This window comes from Coregonus lavaretus, assembly GCF_964263955.1.
Source record: "Coregonus lavaretus genome assembly, contig: HAP1_SCAFFOLD_675, whole genome shotgun sequence".
Classification (NCBI taxonomy): Eukaryota; Metazoa; Chordata; class Actinopteri; order Salmoniformes; family Salmonidae; genus Coregonus; species Coregonus lavaretus.
In genome coordinates, this window is record NW_028159492.1 from 118,055 (window position 1) to 137,321 (window position 19,267).

The window sequence follows — 19,267 nt, forward strand, 5'->3', positions numbered from 1 at the left end:
TAGCAATTTTGGCTAGCAAGCTGATGTGCCTGACTAGCTGTTGCTGCTGTCGTCGATGAAGCGTCCCGTCCACTAGATTATACGTCACACTGCCAGCATCGCATGAAAGAGAGTGGGTAACGCAGTTGAGAAAAATATATTGTCAGACAAAAACATTTGTTAAAGCATTTTTTTCTCTCAATTTATTTCATTAAATAATAATATAATAACGACTTCTACAAAGAGAAGCATGTGTTGATTGCAGATTTTTAATGAGAGAATTTTAAAAAACACTACACATCTGCATTTAGGGAATCGGTAATACGAATATATATCAAAATTAGCAACTAGGTCTATACTGCTCCTACATGGTGTAACAATACATAGATGTAGATGTGTATAATGACCAGACTAGGTCTATACTGCTCCTACATGGTGTAACAATACATAGATGTAGATGTGTATAATGACCAGACTAGGTCTATACTGCTCCTACATGGTGTAACAATACATAGATGTAGATGTGTATAATGACCAGACTAGGTCTATACTGCTCCTACACGGTGTAACAATACATAGATGTAGATGTGTATAATGAACGTCCATTAGTGGACAAAAATATTTTGCATTAATCAAATGCTTTTTACAATCAGCACCTGTATTCTCTGACATGGTGGAATAGTACTGTTGGGAACATTCATGAGGTAGTGAATGTTTTCATGTCATCAACTTATCAATGTTATCATAACGTCATTACATTTTCATACACCTTCAGCTTGATGACTATATAAAAAATATTCAATGAAATAAAACAACATTTAAGAGGTTTCAAAGTTAGAATCAAGAAAATGCCATTAAATCTATTTAGTCATTTACATTTTGCAATATCCAAATCATATTATGAACAGCAGGCAGTCAATCAGTTACAATCAATCAGTTATTAATTAAAATAAAATGCACATTAGAACATTTTTAAATCAAAAGTAGGCCTTGTTTTTGTATGATTTAATTCATACAATTTGATATCATGTGGCATAAACAAAAACCAAAATTCTCAGTCAAAAACATGAGACAGAACACAGCTTCTCTATTCTCTCAAAGAACCTCGGCGTGACCCTGGACAAGACCCTGTCATTCTCTGCAGACATCAAAGCAGTGACTCACTTCCGCAGGTTCATACTCTACAACATACGTACATTACGACCCCACCTCACACAGGAAACTGCGCAGGTCCTAATCCAGGCACTAGTCTCTCTGTTGGCTGGGCTCCCCCTGCAATTTATCCAGAAACGCCGCAGCCCCACCTGGTGTTCAACCTCCCCAAGTTCTCCCATGTCACCTCGCTCCTCCGCACATGCCACTGGCTTCCAGTAAAAGCTCCCATCCACTTCAAGACCCTGGTGCTGCCCCTCCCTAACTTCAGGCTAAAACCCGAGCACTCCGTTATGCCAACTCTGGTCTCTTGGCCCTCTCACCAGCTCCCAATCAGCCCAGTCAAAGCTCTTCTCTGTCCTGGCACCCCAATAGTGGAACCCTAACGTCGGGACAGCGGAGTCCCAGCCCATCTTTCCCGAAAACCTCTACGACCCTACCTCTTCAAAGAGTATCTTAAATAAATCTGACCTGCACTTGTCTTATCCTACTAGCCACTGACTTCGCTGAGAACTACGTTAAGGGAAAATGTGCTTACTACGCCTGTGATATGTGGTTGTCTCACCTAGCTACCTTAAGGTGAATGCACCAACTGTAATTCTCTCTGGATAAGAGTGTGTGAAATGTAATGAGATTTCAGTTCCCTTAAACGGGAAAATGTATTTCCACAATGAGAGCAGTGGTAGGGCTTCTCTCCTGTGTGTATCCTCTCATGCTCTTTTAGGTTCCATAACCGCGCAAAATTCTTCCCACACTGGGAACATTGGAAAGGCTTTTCTCCTGTGTGTGTTTTCTCATGCTCTTTGAGATGGCATGACCGGATAAAGCTCTTTCCACACCGAGAGCAGTGGTAAGGCTTATCTCCGGAGTGAATTATCTTATGTAAATTCAGGTTCCCTAACTGGGTAAAACGCTTTCCACATTGGGAGCATTGGAAAGGCCTTTCTCCTCTGTGTGTAGAGTGAATTCTCTCATGTATTTTCACGCCCCATAACTCAGTAAAACTCTTTCCACACTGAGAGCAATGGAAGTTCTTCTTTCCTTCTTTGTGTATTCCTTGATGCCTAATTAGGGTCCTTAACCGGGTAAAACTCTTTCCACACTGGGAACATTGGAAAGGCTTTTCTCCTGTGTGTGTCCTCTCATGTGATTTCAGGTGTGCCAACAGGGTAAAACTATTTCCACACTGGGAGCACTGGAAAGGCTTTTCTCCTGTGTGTGTCCTCTCATGCCTTTTGAGGGCCTGTGATCGTGAAAAACTCATTACACAATAGGTGCATTGATAAGGCTTCTCTCCAGAGTGAATTCTCTTATGCATTTTCAGGCTGTCTAACCGGCTAAAACTATTTCCACACTGGGAACATTGGAAAGGCTTTTCTCCTGTGTGTGTCCTCTCATGCTCTTTTAGGTTGTGTAACTTGGTAAATCTCCTTCCACAGTGGGAGCAGCAGTGTCGTCCTACTGGTTTGGCCGTCTCTAGGTCTGGTTCCCCTGAAGGACTCTTCCCTGGGTCTGGTTCCCCTGAAGGACTCTTCCCTGGGTCTGGTTCCCCTGAAGGACTCTTCCCTGGGTCTGGTTCCCCTGAAGGACTCTTCCCTGGCTCTGGTTCCCCTGAAGGACTCTTCCCTGGGTCTGGTTCCCCTGAAGGACTCTTCCCTGGGTCTGGTTCCCCTGAAGGACTCTTCCCTGGGTCTGGTTCCCCTGAAGGACTCTTGCCGCTGTCAGAGTGAGAGTCTGGTCTCTCTCCTGTCAAAGACAAACAGAGTATTTAGTTAAACAGAGAGACCTGAATGAATCTGCCACATGATAAAACTGTTTTCAGAACATTTCCATAATAAAGAAAAACACTTTTGAGCAGGCTGAAAGTGACAGTTGGATGGAAGCATTATACATCCTTCTTTGTGTACATATGACAGTTGGAAGCATTATACATCCTTCTTTGAGTACGCGTGACAGTTGGAAGCATTATACATCCTTCTTTGAGTACGCGTGACAGTTGGAAGCATTATACATCCTTCTTTGTGTACATATGACAGTTGGAAGCATTATACATCCTTCTTTGAGTACGCGTGACAGTTGGAAGCATTATACATCCTTCTTTGTGTACATATGACAGTTGGAAGCATTATACATCCTTCTTTGTGTACATATGACAGTTGGAAGCATTATACATCCTTCTTTGTGTACATATGACAGTTGGAAGCATTATACATCCTTCTTTTGTGTACAGTTAAAAAGGCTTGATGTGCTAGTGGTGAAGATGTTTAGCAGATTTTATTGCGGGTGTAGCGAAATTCCTGTGTTCCTAGCTCCAACAGGGCAGTAGTATCTAAAAGTAAAAGAATGGAATTAAGAAATGTATCAATACAAATGAAATGAGTAAAGCAGTATGTAAACATTATTAAAGTGACTAGTGTTCCATGTCTATGTACATAGGGCAGCAGCCTCTAAGGTGCAGGGTTGAGTAACCGGGTGGTAGCCGGCTAGTGATGGCTATTTAACAGTCTGATGGCCTTGAGATAGAAGCAGTTTTTTCAGTCTCTCGGTCCCAGCTTTGATGCACCTGTACTGACCTCGCCTTCTGGATGAGAGCGGGGTGAACAGGCCGTGGCTCGGGTGGTTGATGTCCTTGATGATCTTTTTGGCCTTCCTGTGACATCGGGTGTTGTAGGTGTCCTGGAGGGCAGGCAGTGTGCCCCCCGGTGATGCGTTGGGCTCACCGCACCACCCTCTGGAGAGCCCTGCGGGCGGTGCAGTTGCCGTACCAGGCGGTGATACAGCCTGGCAGGATGCTCTCAATTGTGCATCTGTAAAAGTTTGTGAGGGTCTTAGGGGCCAAGCCTAATTTATTTTCCTGGCACCACTCCGCCAGGGCCCTCACCTCCTCCCTGTAGGCTGTCTCGTCATTGTTGGTTATCAAGCCTACTACTGTTGTGTCGTCTGCAAACTTGATGATTGAGTTGGAGGCGTGCTTGGCCACGCAGTCATGGGTGAACAGGGAGTACAGGAGGGAGCTGAGCACGCACCCTTGTGGGGCCCCAGTGTTGAGGATCAGCGTAGTGGAGGTGTTGTTTCCTACCTTCACCACCTGGGGGCGGCCCGTCAGGAAGTCCAGGACCCAGTTGCACAGGGCGGGGTTCAGACCCAGGGCCCTGAGCTTAAATGATGAGCTTGGAGGGTACTATGGTGTTGAAGGCTGAGCTATAGTCAATGAACAGCATTCTTACATAGGTATTCCTCTTGTCCAGATGAGATGGGGCAGTGCGATGGCGATTGCATCGTCTGTGGATCTATTGGGGCGGTAAGCAAATTGAAGTGGGTCTAGGGTGTCAGGTAAGGTGGAGGTGATATGATCCTTAACTAGCCTCTCAAAGCACCTCATGATGACAGAAGCGAGTGCTACAGGGCAATAGTAATTTAGTTCAGTTACCTTTGCGTTCTTGGGTACAGGAACAATGGTGGCCATCTTGAAGCATGTGGGGACAGCAGACTGGGAAAGGGAGAGATTGAATATGTCCGTAAACACTCCAGCCAGCTGGTCTGCGCATGCTCTGAGGAGGCGGCTAGGGATGTCATCTGGGCCGGTAGCCTTGCAAGGGTTATCACGCTTAAATGTCTTTATCACGTCGGCCACGGAGAACAAGTGCCCACAGTCCTTGGGAGCGGGCCACGACGGTGGCACTGTGTTATCCTCAAAGTGGGCGAAGAAGGTGTTTAGCTTGTCCGGGAGCAAGACGTTGGTGTCCGCGGCTGGTTTTCCCTTTGTAATCCGTGATTGTCTGTAGACCCTGCCACATACATCTCGTCTCTGAGCCGTTGAATTGCGACTCCACTTTGTCTCTGTACTGACATTTTGCCTGTTTTGATTGCCTTACGAAAGGAATAACTACACTGTTTGCATTCAACCATATTCCCATTCAACTTGCGGTGGTTAAATGTGAAGGTTTGCGCTTTCAGTTTTGCGCGAATGCTGCCATCTATCCATGGTTTTTGGTTTGGGTAGGTTTTAATAGTCACAGTGGGAACAACATCCCCTATACACTTCCTGATGAACTCAGTCACCGTGTCCGTGTATACGTCAATGTTATTCTCAGAGGTAACCCGAAACATATCCCAGTCTGCGTGATCAAAACAATCTTGAAGCATGGATTCCGATTGGTCAGACCAGCGTTGAATAGACCTTAGCACGGGTACTTCCTGTTTGAGTTTCTGCATATAAGAAGGGAGGAGCAGAATGGAGTCGTGATCTGATTTGCCGAAGGGAGGGTGGGGGAGGCCCTTGTAGCCATCCCGGAAGGGGGAGAAACAATGGAGTGGTGATCTGATTTGCCGAAGGGAGGGTGGGGGAGGCCCTTGTAGCCATCCCGGAAGGGGGAGAAACAATGGAGTGGTGATCTGATTTGCCGAAGGGAGGGTGGGGGAGGCCCTTGTAGCCATCCCGGAAGGGGGAGTAACAATGTCGGAGAGTTTTTGAAGTGCAAGTACTACAGGCAATGTGTTGACAGAACTTCAGTAGCGTTTTCCTCAAATTTGCTTTGTTGAAATCCCCAGCTACAATAAATGCGGCCTCAGGATATGTGGTTTCCAGGGTAGTTCCTTGAGGTCCGTCATGGTGTCGGCTTGAGGGGGAATATACACGGCTGGGACTATAACCGAAGATAATTCTCTTGGGAGGTAATACGGTCTGCATTTGATTGCGAGGTATTCTAGGTCGGGTGAACAAAAGGGACTTGAGTTTCTGTATGTTATCACAATCACACCATGAGTAGTTAATCATACACTCCCAACTCTCTTCTTCCCAGAGATGTCTTTATTCCTGTCTGCGCGATGTACTGAGAATCCAGCTGGCTGTATGGACGGGGACAGTATATCCAGAGAGAGCCATGATTCAGTGAAAGAGAGTATGTTACAGATCCTCGCCCTGAGCTCGTCTTCTTTATTGTCCAGAGACTGAACATTAGCTTGTAATATACTTGGAAGCGGTGGATGGTGTGCACGTCTCCTGAGTCGGACTAGTCCACTCCGAATACCTCTTCTCCGCCGGGGGCCGTCTTGGAGCAGCCTCTGGGATAAGTTAAATTGCCCTGGGGGGGTACGAACAAAGGATCCAATTTGGGAAAGTCATATTTCTGGTTGTAATGCTGGTGAGTTACCGCCGCTCTGATATCCCAAAGTTATTTCTGGCTGTATGTAATAACACAAAAAACGTTCTGGGCTAATAATGTAAGAGGTAACACACAAAAAAATAATAATACTGCAACGTTGCTTAGGTGCTAGAAGCAGAGCTTCCATGTCTATCGACGCCATCTAATAGTCAGTGACAACTGTGTGGAGTTTGGAGTTTGTGACAGCAAGTGTGAGTTTATTACAGACACTATTTCCTTCGGGGCCAAAATGTGTGAAATGTCCCCTAATATCCACAAGACATCACCCATTGTCTTATACCTATGTCTGTAATCTCTGTAAGTGTTTTGAAGTCTGTCTATAGGGATATAATGAGAAAGCTCAGGAAAACATCAGGAATCAGTTCAGCCCCCGTTAATCACACAGACTAATGGTTGGTATCGTTAATCACACAGACTAATGGTTGGTATCGTTAATCACACAGACTAATGGTTGGTATCGTTAATCACACAGACTAATGGTTGGTATCGTTAATCACACAGACTAATGGTTGGTATCGTTAATCACACAGACTAATGGTTGGTATCGTTAATCACACAGACTAATGGTTGGTATCGTTAATCACACAGACTAATGGTTGGTATCGTTAATCACACAGACTAATGGTTGGTATTGTTAATCACACAGACTAATGGTTGGTATCGTTAATCACACAGACTAATGGTTGGTATCGTTAATCACACAGACTAATGGTTGGTATCGTTAATCACACAGACTAATGGTTGGTATCGTTAATCACACAGACTAATGGTTGGTATCGTTAATCACACAGACTAATGGTTGGTATCGTTAATCACACAGACTAATGGTTGGTATCGTTAATCACACAGACTAATGGTTGGTATCGTTAATCACACAGACTAATGGTTGGTATCGTTAATGTGTAACATGTATTCTAGTGTATTGTGTTTGTTTAACATGTATTCTAGTGTATTGTGTTTGTGTAACATGTATTCTAGTGTATTGTGTTTGTGTAACATGTATTCTAGTGTATTGTGTTTGTGTAACATGTATTCTAGTGTATTGTGTTTGTGTAACATGTATTCTAGTGTATTGTGTAACATGTATTCTAGTGTATTGTGTTAACATGTATTCTAGTGTTTTGTGTTAACATGTATTGTGTTTGTGTAACATTTATTCTAGTGTGTTGTGTAACATGTATTCTAGTGTATTGTGTTTGTGTAACATGTGTTCTAGTGTATTGTGTAACATGTATTCTAGTGTATTGTGTTTGTGTAACATGTGTTCTAGTGTATTGTGTAACATGTATTCTAGTGTATTGTGTTAACATGTATTCTAGTGTTTTGTGTTAACATGTATTGTGTTTGTGTAACATGTATTCTAGTGTGTTGTGTAACATGTATTCTAGTGTATTGTGTTTGTGTAACATGTATTCTAGTGTGTTTGTGTAACATGTATTTTAGTGTATTGTGTTTGTGTAACATGTGTTCTAGTGTATTGTGTTAACATGTATTCTAGTGTGTTGTGTAACATGTATTCTAGTGTGTTGTGTAACATGTATTCTAGTGTATTGTGTTAACATGTATTCTAGTGTATTGTGTTTGTGTAACATATATTCTAGTGTATTGTGTTAACATGTATTCTAGTGTATTGTGTTAACATGTATTCTAGTGTATTGTGTAACATGTATTCTATTGTATTGTGTAACATGTATTCTAGTGTATTGTGTTAACATGTATTCTAGTGTATTGTGTTAACATGTATTCTAGTGTATTGTCTTTGTGTAACATATATTCTAGTGTATTGTGTTAACATGTATTCTAGTGTATTGTGTAATATGTATTCTAGTGTATTGTGTTAACATGTATTCTAGTGTATTGTGTTTGTGTAACATATATTCTAGTGTATTGTGTTAACATGTATTCTAGTGTATTGTGTAACATGTATTCTAGTGTATTGTGTAACATGTATTCTAGTGTATTGTGTAATATGTATTCTAGTGTATTGTGTTAACATGTATTCTAGTGTATTGTGTTTGTGTAACATATATTCTAGTGTATTGTGTTAACATGTATTCTAGTGTATTGTGTAACATATATTCTAGTGTATTGTGTTAACATGTATTCTAGTGTATTGTGTTTGTGTAACATGTATTCCAGTGCATTGTGTTAACATGTATTATAGTGTATTGTGTTTGTGTAAAATGTATTCTAGTGTGTTGTGTAACATGTATTCTAGTGTATTGTGTTTGTGTAACATGTATTCTAGTGTATTGTGTTTGTGTAACATGTATTCTAGTGTATTGTGTTTGTGTAACATGTATTCTAGTGTATTGTGTTAACATGTATTATAGTGTATTGTGTTTGTGTAAAATGTATTCTAGTGTGTTGTGTAACATGTATTCTAGTGTATTGTGTTTGTGTAACATGTATTCTAGTGTATTGTGTTTGTGTAACATGTATTCTAGTGTATTGTGTTTGTGTAACATGTATTCTAGTGTATTGTGTTTGTGTAACATGTATTCTAGTATATTGTGTAACATGTATTCTAGTGTATTGTGTTAACATGTATTCTAGTGTTTTGTGTTAACATGTATTGTGTTTGTGTAACATTTATTCTAGTGTGTTGTGTAACATGTATTCTAGTGTATTGTGTTAACATGTATTCTAGTGTATTGTGTAACATATATTCTAGTGTATTGTGTTAACATGTATTCTAGTGTATTGTGTTAACATGTATTCTAGTGTATTGTGTTTGTGTAACATATATTATAGTGTATTGTGTTAACATGTATTCTAGTGTATTGTGTAATATGTATTCTAGTGTATTGTGTTAACATGTATTCTAGTGTATTGTGTTTGTGTAACATATATTCTAGTGTATTGTGTTAACATGTATTCTAGTGTATTGTGTAACATGTATTCTAGTGTATTGTGTAACATGTATTCTAGTGTATTGTGTTTGTGTAACATGTATTCCAGTGCATTGTGTTTGTGTAACATGTATTCTAGTGTATTGTGTTTGTGTAACATGTATTCTAGTGTATTGTGTTTGTGTAACATGTATTCTAGTGTATTGTGTTTGTGTAACATGTATTCTAGTGTATTGTGTTTGTGTAACAAGTATTCTAGTGTATTGTGTTTGCGTAACATGTATTCTAGTGTATTGTGTAACATGTATTCTAGTGTATTGTGTAACATGTATTCTATTGTATTGAGTTAACATGTATTCTAGTGTATTGTGTTAACATGTATTCTAGTGTATTGTGTTAACATGTATTCTAGTGTATTGTGTTAATATGTATTCTAATGTATTGTGTTTGTGTAACATGTATTCTAGTGTATTGTGTTTGTGTAACATGTATTCTAGTGCATTGTGTAACATGTATTCTAGTGTATTGTGTTTGTGTAACATGTATTCTAGTGTATTGTGTTAACATGTATTCTAGTGTATTGTGTTAACATGTATTCTAGTGTATTGTGTTTGTGTAACATGTATTCTAGTGTATTGTGTTTGTGTAACATGTATTCTAGTGCATTGTGTAACATGTATTCTAGTGTATTGTGTTTGTGTAACATGTATTCTAGTGTATTGTGTTAACATGTATTCTAGTGTATTGTGTTAACATGTATTCTAGTGTATTGTGTTTGTGTAACATGTATTCTAGTGTATTGTGTAACATGTATTCTAGTGTGTTTGTGTTTGTGTAACATGTATTCTAGTGTATTGTGTTAACATGTATTCTAGTGTATTGTGTTTGTGTAAAATGTATTCTAGTGTGTTGTGTAACATGTATTCTAGTGTATTGTTTTTGTGTAACATGTATTCTAGTGTATTGTGTTTGTGTAACATGTATTCTAGTGTATTGTGTTTGTGTAACATGTATTCTAGTGTATTGTGTTTGTGTAACATGTATTCTAGTGTATTGTGTTTGTGTAACATGTATTCTAGTGTATTGTGTTTGTGTAACATGTATTCTAGTGTGTTGTGTAACATGTATTGTGTAACATGTATTGTGTAACATGTATTCTAGTGTGTTTTGTAACATGTTTTCTAGTGTATTGTGTTTGTGCAACATGTATTCTAGTGTATTGTGTAACATGTATTCTAGTGTATTGTGTTAACATGTATTCAAGTGTTTTGTGTTAACATGTATTCTAGTGTGTTGTATTTGTGTAACATGTATTCTAGTGTGTTTGTGTAACATGTATTCTAGTGTATTGTGTTTTTGTAACATGTGTTCTAGTGTGTTTGTGTAACATGTATTCTAGTTTATTGTGTTTGTGTAACATGTATTCTAGTGTATTGTGTAACATGTATTCTAGTGTATTGTGTTTGTGTAACATGTATTCTAGTGTATTGTGTAACATGTATTCTAGTGTATTGTGTTAACATGTATCCTAGTGTATTGTGTTAACATGTATTCTAGTGTATTGTGTTAACATGTATTATATTGTATTGTGTTAACATGTATTCTGGTGTATTGTGTTAACATATATTCTAGTGTATTGTATTAACATCTATTCTAGTGTATTGTGTTAACATGTATTGTGTTAACATCTATTCTAGTGTATTGTGTTTGTGTAACATGTATTCTAGTGTATTGTGTTTGTGTAACATTTATTCTAGTGTGTTTGTGTTTGTGTAACATGTATTTTAGTGTATTGTGTTTGTGTAACATCTATTCTAGTGTATTGTGTTTGTGTAACATGTATTCTAGTGTATTGTGTAACATGTATTATAGTGTATTGTGTTAACATGTATTCTAGTGTATTGTGTTTGTGTAACATATATTCTAGTGTATTGTGTTAACATGTATTCTAGTGTATTGTGTAACATGTATTCTAGTGTATTGTGTTTGTGTAACATCTATTCTAGTGTATTGTTTAACATGTATTCTAGTGTATTGTGTTTGTGAAACATGTATTCTAGTGTATTGTGTAACTTGTATTCTGGTGTATTGTGTAACATGTATTCTAGTGTATTGTGTTTGTGTAACATATATTCTAGTGTATTGTGTTAACATGTATTCTAGTGTATTGTGTTTGTGTAACATGTATTCTAGTGTATTGTGTTTGTGTAACAAGTATTCTAGTGTATTGTGTTTGTGTAACATGTATTCTAGTGTATTGTGTTAACATGTATTCTAGTGTATTGTGTTTGTGTAACATGTATTCTAGTGTATTGTGTTTGTGTAACATGTATTCTAGTGTATTGTGTTTGTGTAACAAGTATTTTTGTGTATTGTGTAACATGTATTCTAGTGTATTGTGTAACATGTATTCTAGTGTATTGTGTAACATGTATTCTAGTGTATTGTGTTTGTGTAACATGTATTCTAGTGTATTGTGTTTGTGTAACATGTATTCTAGTGTATTGTGTTTGTGTAACATGTGTTATAGTGTATTGTGTTTGTGTAACATGTGGTATAGTGTATTGTGTAACATGTATTCTAGTGTATTGTGTTTGTGTAACATGTATTCTAGTGTATTGTGTTTGTGTAACATGTATTCTAGTGTATTGTGTTTGTGTAACACGTATTTTAGTGTATTGTGTAACATGTATTCTAGTGTATTGTGTAACATGTATTCTAGTGTATTGTGTAACATGTATTCTAGTGTATTGTGTTCGTGTAACATGTATTCTAGTGTATTGTGTTTGTGTAACATGTGTTATAGTGTATTGTGTTTGTGTAACATGTGTTGTAGTGTATTGTGTAACATGTATTCTAGTGTATTGTGTTTGTGTAACATGTGTTATAGTGTATTGTGTTAACATGTATTCTAGTGTGTTGTGTAACATGTATTCTAGTGTGTTTGTGTTTGTGTAACATGTATTATAGTGTATTGTGTTTGTGTAACATGTATTCTAGTGTATTGTGTTAACATGTATTCTAGTGTATTGTGTTAACATGTATTCTAGTGTATTGTGTTTGTGTAACATGTATTCTAGTGTATTGTGTTAACATGTATTCTAGTGTATTGTGTTAACATGTATTCTAGTGTATTGTGTTTGTGTAACATGTATTCTAGTGTATTGTGTAACATGTATTCTAGTGTATTGTGTTAACATGTATTCTAGTGTATTGTGTTTGTGTAACATGTATTCTAGTGTATTGTGTAACATGTATTATAGTGTATTGTGTTAACATGTATTCTAGTGTATTGTGTTTGTGTAACATGTATTCTAGTGTATTGTGTTTGTGTAACATATATTCTAGTGTATTGTGTTTGTGTAACAAGTATTTTAGTGTATTGTGTTTGTGTAACATGTATTCTAGTGTATTGTGTAACATGTATTATAGTGTATTGTGTAACATGTATTCTAGTGTATTGTGTTAACATGTATTCTAGTGTATTGTGTTAACATGTATTCTAGTGTATGGTGTTAACATGTATTCTAGTGTATTGTGTTAACATGCATTCTAGTGTATTGTGTTTGTGTAAGATGTATTCTAGTGTATTGTGTTTGTGTAACATGTTTTCTAGTGTATTGTGTTAACATGTATTCTAGTGTATTGTGTTAACATGCATTCTAGTGTATTGTGTTTGTGTAACATGTATTCTAGTGTATTGTGTTTGTGTAACATGTTTTCTAGTGTATTGTGTTAACATGTATTTTAGTGTATTGTTTAACATGTGTTCTAATGTATTGTGTTTGTGTAACATGTATTCTAGTGTATTGTGTTTGTGTAACATGTTTTCTAGTGTATTGTGTTAACATGTATTCTACTGTATTGTGTTAACATGCATTCTAGTGTATTGTGTTTGTGTAACATGTATTCTAGTGTATTGTGTTTGTGTAACATGTTTTCTAGTGTATTGTGTTAACATGTATTCTAGTGTATTGTTTAACATGTGTTCTAATGTATTGTGTTTGTGTAACATGTATTCTAGTGTATTGTGTTTGTGTAACATCTATTCTAGTGTATTGTTTAACATGTGTTCTAATGTATTGTGTTTGTGTAACATGTATTCTAGTGTATTGTGTTTGTGTAACATGTATTCTAGTGTATTGTGTTTGTGTAACTTGTATTCTAGTGTATTGTGTAACATGTATTCTAGTGTATTGTGTTTGTGTAACATATATTCTAGTGTATTGTGTTTGTGTAACATGTATTCTAGTGTATTGTGTTAACATGTATTCTAGTGTATTGTGTTTGTGTAACATGTACACTAGAATACATGTTGTAACAAGTATTGTGGTGTATTGTGTTTGTGTAACATGTATTCTAGTGTATTGTGTAACATGTATTCTAGTGTATTGTGTAACATGTATTCTAGTGTATTGAGTTAACATGTATTTACATTTACATTTTAGTCATTTAGCAGACGCTCTTATCCAGAGCGACTTACAGGAGCAATTAGGGTTAAGTGCCTTGCTCAAGGGCACATTTACGTCATTTAGCAGACGCTCTAGTCCAGAGCGACTCACAAATTGATGCATTCACCCTATAGCCAGTGGGATAACCACTTTACAATTTTTTTTTATTTTTTTTTTTTGTTGGGGGGGGGGGGGGGGGATGGGGGGGGGGTAGAAGGATTACTTTATCCTATCCCAGGTATTCCTTAAAGAGGTGGGGTTTCAAATGTCTCCGGAAGGTGGTGAGCGACTCCGCTGTGTGTGGGGGGGGGGGTAGAAGGATTACTTTATCCTATCCCAGGTATTCCTTAAAGAGGTGGGGTTTCAAATGTCTCCGGAAGGTGGTGAGTGACTCCGCTGTGGGGGGGGGGGGGGGTAGAAGGATTACTTTATCCAGAAGGATTACTTTATGTATTCTAGTGTATTGTGTTAACATGTATTCTAGTGTATTGTGTTTGTGTAACATGTATTCTAGTGTATTGTGTAACATGTATTCTAGTGTATTGTGTTAACATGTATTCTAGTGTATTGTGTTAACATGTATTGTAGTGTATTGTGTTAACATGTATTCTAGTGTATTGTGTTAACATGTATTCTAGTGTATTGTGTTAACATGTATTTTAGTGTATTGTGTTTGTCTAACATGTATTCTAGTGTATTGTGTAACATGTATTCTAGTGTGTTTGTGTTTGTGTAAGATGTATTCTAGTGTATTGTGTAACATGTATTCAAGTGTTTTGTGTTAACATGTATTCTAGTGTATTGTGTTTGTGTAAAATGTATTCTAGTGTATTGTGTAACATGTATTCAAGTGTATTGTGTTAACATGTATTCTAGTGTATTGTGTTTGTGTAAAATGTATTCTAGTGTATTGTGTTAACATGTATTCTAGTGTATTGTGTTTGTGTAAAATGTATTCTAGTGAATTGTGTAACATGTATTCTAGTGTGTTTGTGTAATATGTATTCTAGTGTATTGTGTTAACATGTATTCTAGTGTATTGTGTTTGTGTAACATGTATTCTAGTGTATTGTGTAACATATATTATAGTGTATTGTGTTTGTGTAACATGTATTGTAGTGTATTGTGTTTGTGTAATGGTATTTGTATGCTGACTTCACTAAATTCATTTCCATGTAATTGGACAATAAAGTATATTGTATCGTATCATTAATGTAAAAGTAAAAAATACATACCAAGCTCAGATTGAACCTTTCACATCAAACAGATGGTAAACGTATTATCTTCTATTGCAATCATAGGGTCTTACAATAGGCATTAATATATCTAAATGGGCCTAAAATGGTCACTTTCATCATGATTTTATAAAATATTGTTTATGATGCAAATGTGAAAATGTAGTTCCACAAATTGGGTGCCTTTTGCGTCCCTTTGATATTTTAAGTAGAAATTAAGCACCAATATTGAATTTGAAAAGCCTGTTATATTAGATGAGGTGCACTTTAATGTAGACCACATGGAGAATTCATTAAAGCTCATTTAAAAGTCCAAAAAATATATGTACCAATTGCAGATTGAACCTTTAAATAATAAAATAATAATAATATGCCATTTAGCAGACGCTTTTATCCAAAGCGACTTACAGTCATGTGTGCATACATTTTTGTGTATGGGTGGTCCCGGGGATCGAACCCACTACCTTGGCGTTACAAGCGCCGTGCTCTACCAGCTGAGCTACAGAGGACCACAATTTAACAATTCCTACAGTACTGAACAACATATTGAAGTATATAACTTCAGTAGAATGCCCCTTAAAAACCACACATTGGTTCAACAACTGCAGAGATTGTGCCCCTGTTTTTAAGACAGTACTCACTGGTGTTAATCAGATCTTCAGTCTCCTCCTCTTTCACTCCCAAAACGTCCTCCTTTTTTATTGAGATAGCCTCCTCTTCCCCCCCAAATGGTTCTTCCTCCTCTTTTGTAACATCCTTCTCCTCTTCTTTCAATGTGATAGCCTCCTCTTCATCATTTTTCATTCTGAAAGCTTCTACCTCCTCCTCTTCCACTGTGACAGCCTCTATCCCCTCTTCCTCTTTCACTCCAAACGGATCTTTCTCTTCTTTCACTGTAACATCCTCCTCCTCTTTCAATGTGATAGCCTCCTCTTCCTCCTTTATCATTCTGAAAACTTCTTCCTCTTCTTTCACTGTAACATCCTCCTCTTCTTGTTTCACGGCAATGTTCAGCCCCAGAGCTTCTTTCTCCATACAGCAGACCTCCTCTTCTTTAGCAGGGGAGGAGTAGCTTAGCCAGCTCATGGTCGGGGATGTTAGCTAGCTAGCATTAGTGACTAGCCTAGTCTAGGCTCAGTATCAATCTTAACAAATTAGTACATTTAACAAGCAAATTACGTTTAAGTTAACTAAAAAACACGGATTCATATACAAAAAAAATGATCAAAGAAGCTTCAATATGTCGGTTAAATGTTGGCTAGTAAGCTACCGAGGTGGCTGAATCAGTAGCCGTTTTGTTTTTGGAAGAAGCGTCCCGTCCACTAGAATATACGTCGCGCAAGAAGCATCAACTGAAATACTTACATCGCCATCTGCTGACTGGAGTGGGTAACGCAGTTATTCACTACATTGTTTATTCTGGCAAAAGAAATCATGACAAATAATTTCAAAATGAGCAAATACATTTTAAATTAGAAAATACATTTTCTCTTACAGCCAATTATTTCCTCTACACAAGATAATTACTTTATTATGGCCATTGGGGAAATGTTTATTTGCAGCTCTATGTACATACAAACATATAACCAAACATACAAAGGACATCAAGACAACTGCAGACAATAAATATGAGAATAGAAAAAGTGGAATCATGGGTGATTCATAATGACTCAACTGTACACTATATACACTATACACATCAGTACATTGACAACCACATTGTCCAGTGTAGGCAGGCCTGCTGGACCTACTAGTGATTGTCATTCAGCGGCCTTATTGTCCTGCTGGACCTACTAGTGATTGTCATTCAGCGGCCTTATTGTCCTGCTGGACCTACTAGTGATTGTCATTCAGCAGCCTTATTGTCCCGCTGGGATAAAGGATTGTTTGGTTCTGTTCCTGTTATGCCCTGTTGCCCGGCAACGTTGCCCCGATGGGAGTAGCTCAAACTCCTTGTATAGAGGATGTCTGGGGTCCAACAGTACCTTGCAGGCTTTAGTGAGGGACGCTGGCCCATGTTGACTCCCAACGCTTCCCGCAGTTGTGTCAAGATGGCTGGATGACTGTTGAGTGGTGGACCAGTCTTGATACACACGGGAAACTGTTGAGCGTGAAAAACCCAGCAGGGTTGCAGTTCTTGACTGAAATCGGTGCGCCTGGCACCAACTACCCATAACCCCGTTCAAAGGCACTTCAATATTTGCTCTTGCCCATTCACCCTCTGAATGGCACACATACACAATCCAAGTCTCAATTGTTTTCGAGGCTTAAACATCCTCTTTAAAAGGTGCACTATGCAGAAATCTCTCCTCCATTTCCTGGTTGCTCAAATTCTATTAGTTTGTCTATGTTCAGTTTATGTGACAAAACAAGCAAGTACATTGTACCATCTAAACCGCTGTGAAATATATTTTCCATAACCCCAAAACATTTTCAGCTGTTTGAAGCTGCAAAAACAAAAAGTAAAAAAATTTACACCGGAAGCATAGAAATAGCGCACATAGACCAGATCTACCACTTCTTAGACTTGCTTTCAATGAGAATGACAGATCTATAACTCACATTTCTATGGGAATTTGGTTGGTCAGTCTATGTCATGGAAACAGCAGGTGTTCTTAATGTTTTGTACACACAGTGTACACGGTATATATTATTATAGGCTACTAAACTACATTTTCCAGTGGCACACTGACTCACCTAATGATGAAAATGAAGCCGGTGTACTCATCCTAGCAACAGCCTATCTCAAGATGAGCTACTTTGAAAAAACAGGACTGCTGTTCGCAAAAAAAAATGGGAGTGGTTGAGAAAAAAGTTGGTTCTATTGGTTCTACAGACAGATTAGTCCTCTCTTTTCAGCAGTAGGCGTTTGCATTCCAAACTGTACGTTTTCCCGCGATTGTATTTTTGAAATGAGCCAAAGGCAAACCCTACAGCTGCAAACCAACCATAGAAATATAATCCATAGATGGGCAGTTTCCATTCAAGTGTCACGGTTTCGGCCGAGGCTGCCTCTCTCCCTTGTTCGGGCAGGCTTCGGCGTTCGTCGTCTCCGGAATTCTAGCTGCCACCGATTGATGTTTCATGTTCGTTTGCTTTTGTCTGTTTGTTTCTACACCTGTTTCTGTTTTGTAGTAATTAGTGTCCTATAAGTTTCTCGTTGTGTTTGTCTTGTGTTGTGTGTGATTGTTACCGTCAGTCTGTGTATTGCTCGGTTGAGCGTTATTTTCTCCACTGTTTGCTGGAGTGTTCGTTGCACTTGTGTGTGCACTTATTTCATCCTGACGCACCTGTTTGTGCGCATTGTCTTTTCGCCTTAGTGCGTATTGTGCTGTCAGGCTTATTTTGTCCTGTTGCCTGTGTTTAGGCAGGAATACAGCTTTTTGGAATTCAGTCTGCTTCCTGCGTTTGATTCCTACACCACACCTACAAGACGACCTGACAGAATCACACACCATACAGTATGGAATCAGCAGGAGCCGAAGCAGCACATTCAAGACTGGAAACCCAGGTTCGGGAACAGCAAGAGCAGCTCCTGCAGATGGGGGCCGCCCTGCAGGAGGTGATGACCACCCTCCGAGGCTGGGGTCCGCCTCCACCGCCAGCCGCCCTGCCAGCACCATCGGCCAGCCCACCCAGTCCAGCGCCGGAACCTTGCGGAGTCCGACTATCTCTCCCGAGGTCCTACGACGGGACCGCAGCTGGGTGTCAGGGATTCCTGCTCCAGGTAGAGCTGTACCTGGCCACAGTACATCCGGCACCTTCAGGGCATGAGAGCGTGTCCGCCCTGATCTCCTGCCTGGCCGGTAAAGCGTTGGAGTGGGCCAACGCAGAGTGGAGGAAGATCGACGCCACGACTATTACATACACCGAGTTCTCCCGCCGCTTTAGGGCGGTGTTCGACCATCCCCCGGAGGGGAAAGCGGCGGGGGAGCGTCTGGTCTTCCTCAGGCAGGGGAGGAGGAGTGCCCAGGAATTCGCACTCGAATTCCGTACTCTAGCGGCAGATGCAGGGTGGAATGAGCGGGCCCTCATCGATCTATACCGATGTAGCCTCAGAGAGGACGTCCGTCGGGAGCTGGCCTGTCGGGACACCAGTCTCACTTTCGACCAGCTGGTCGACATGTCAATCAGGTTAGATAACCTATTGGCTACCCGCGGACGTCCTGAGGGGGTCCGTCCATTCCATCCTCCAGCGCATCCGAGCCGTGTCCTATGGAGCTCGGGGGCGCTGGCGCTAGAGATAGGAGGAGTCGGCAGACTAGGGGGTCCATCCACTGCACCAACTGTGGTCGGGGAGGACACACCGCGGCTAGGTGCTGGGGATGGCCTCCTCGGGGAGATGACGACAGGTCCCGCACTGGGGATTCCCTCCAGGTGAGTAGGCGCCCCACTCACCCAGAGCTCACTGTTGCCCATTTTTGTATGCCTGT

The 19,267-nt window shown here is 39.3% G+C and overlaps 1 protein-coding gene across 1 annotated transcript; it reads right to left on the reverse strand.

Moving 5' to 3' along the window:
- Positions 1 to 242: 242 nt before the first annotated feature.
- Positions 243 to 16,054, reverse strand: LOC311122797 (uncharacterized protein). The gene is made up of 2 exons (XM_084197113.1): positions 15,476 to 16,054; positions 243 to 2,877 (listed from the first exon to the last, which is right to left on the reverse strand). Exons 1-2 carry the CDS (start codon positions 15,918 to 15,920, stop codon positions 1,706 to 1,708), a joined length of 1,617 nt encoding a protein of 538 aa, XP_084053239.1. The 5' UTR covers positions 15,921 to 16,054; the 3' UTR covers positions 243 to 1,705.
- Between the last annotated feature and the right edge of the window lie 3,213 nt (positions 16,055 to 19,267).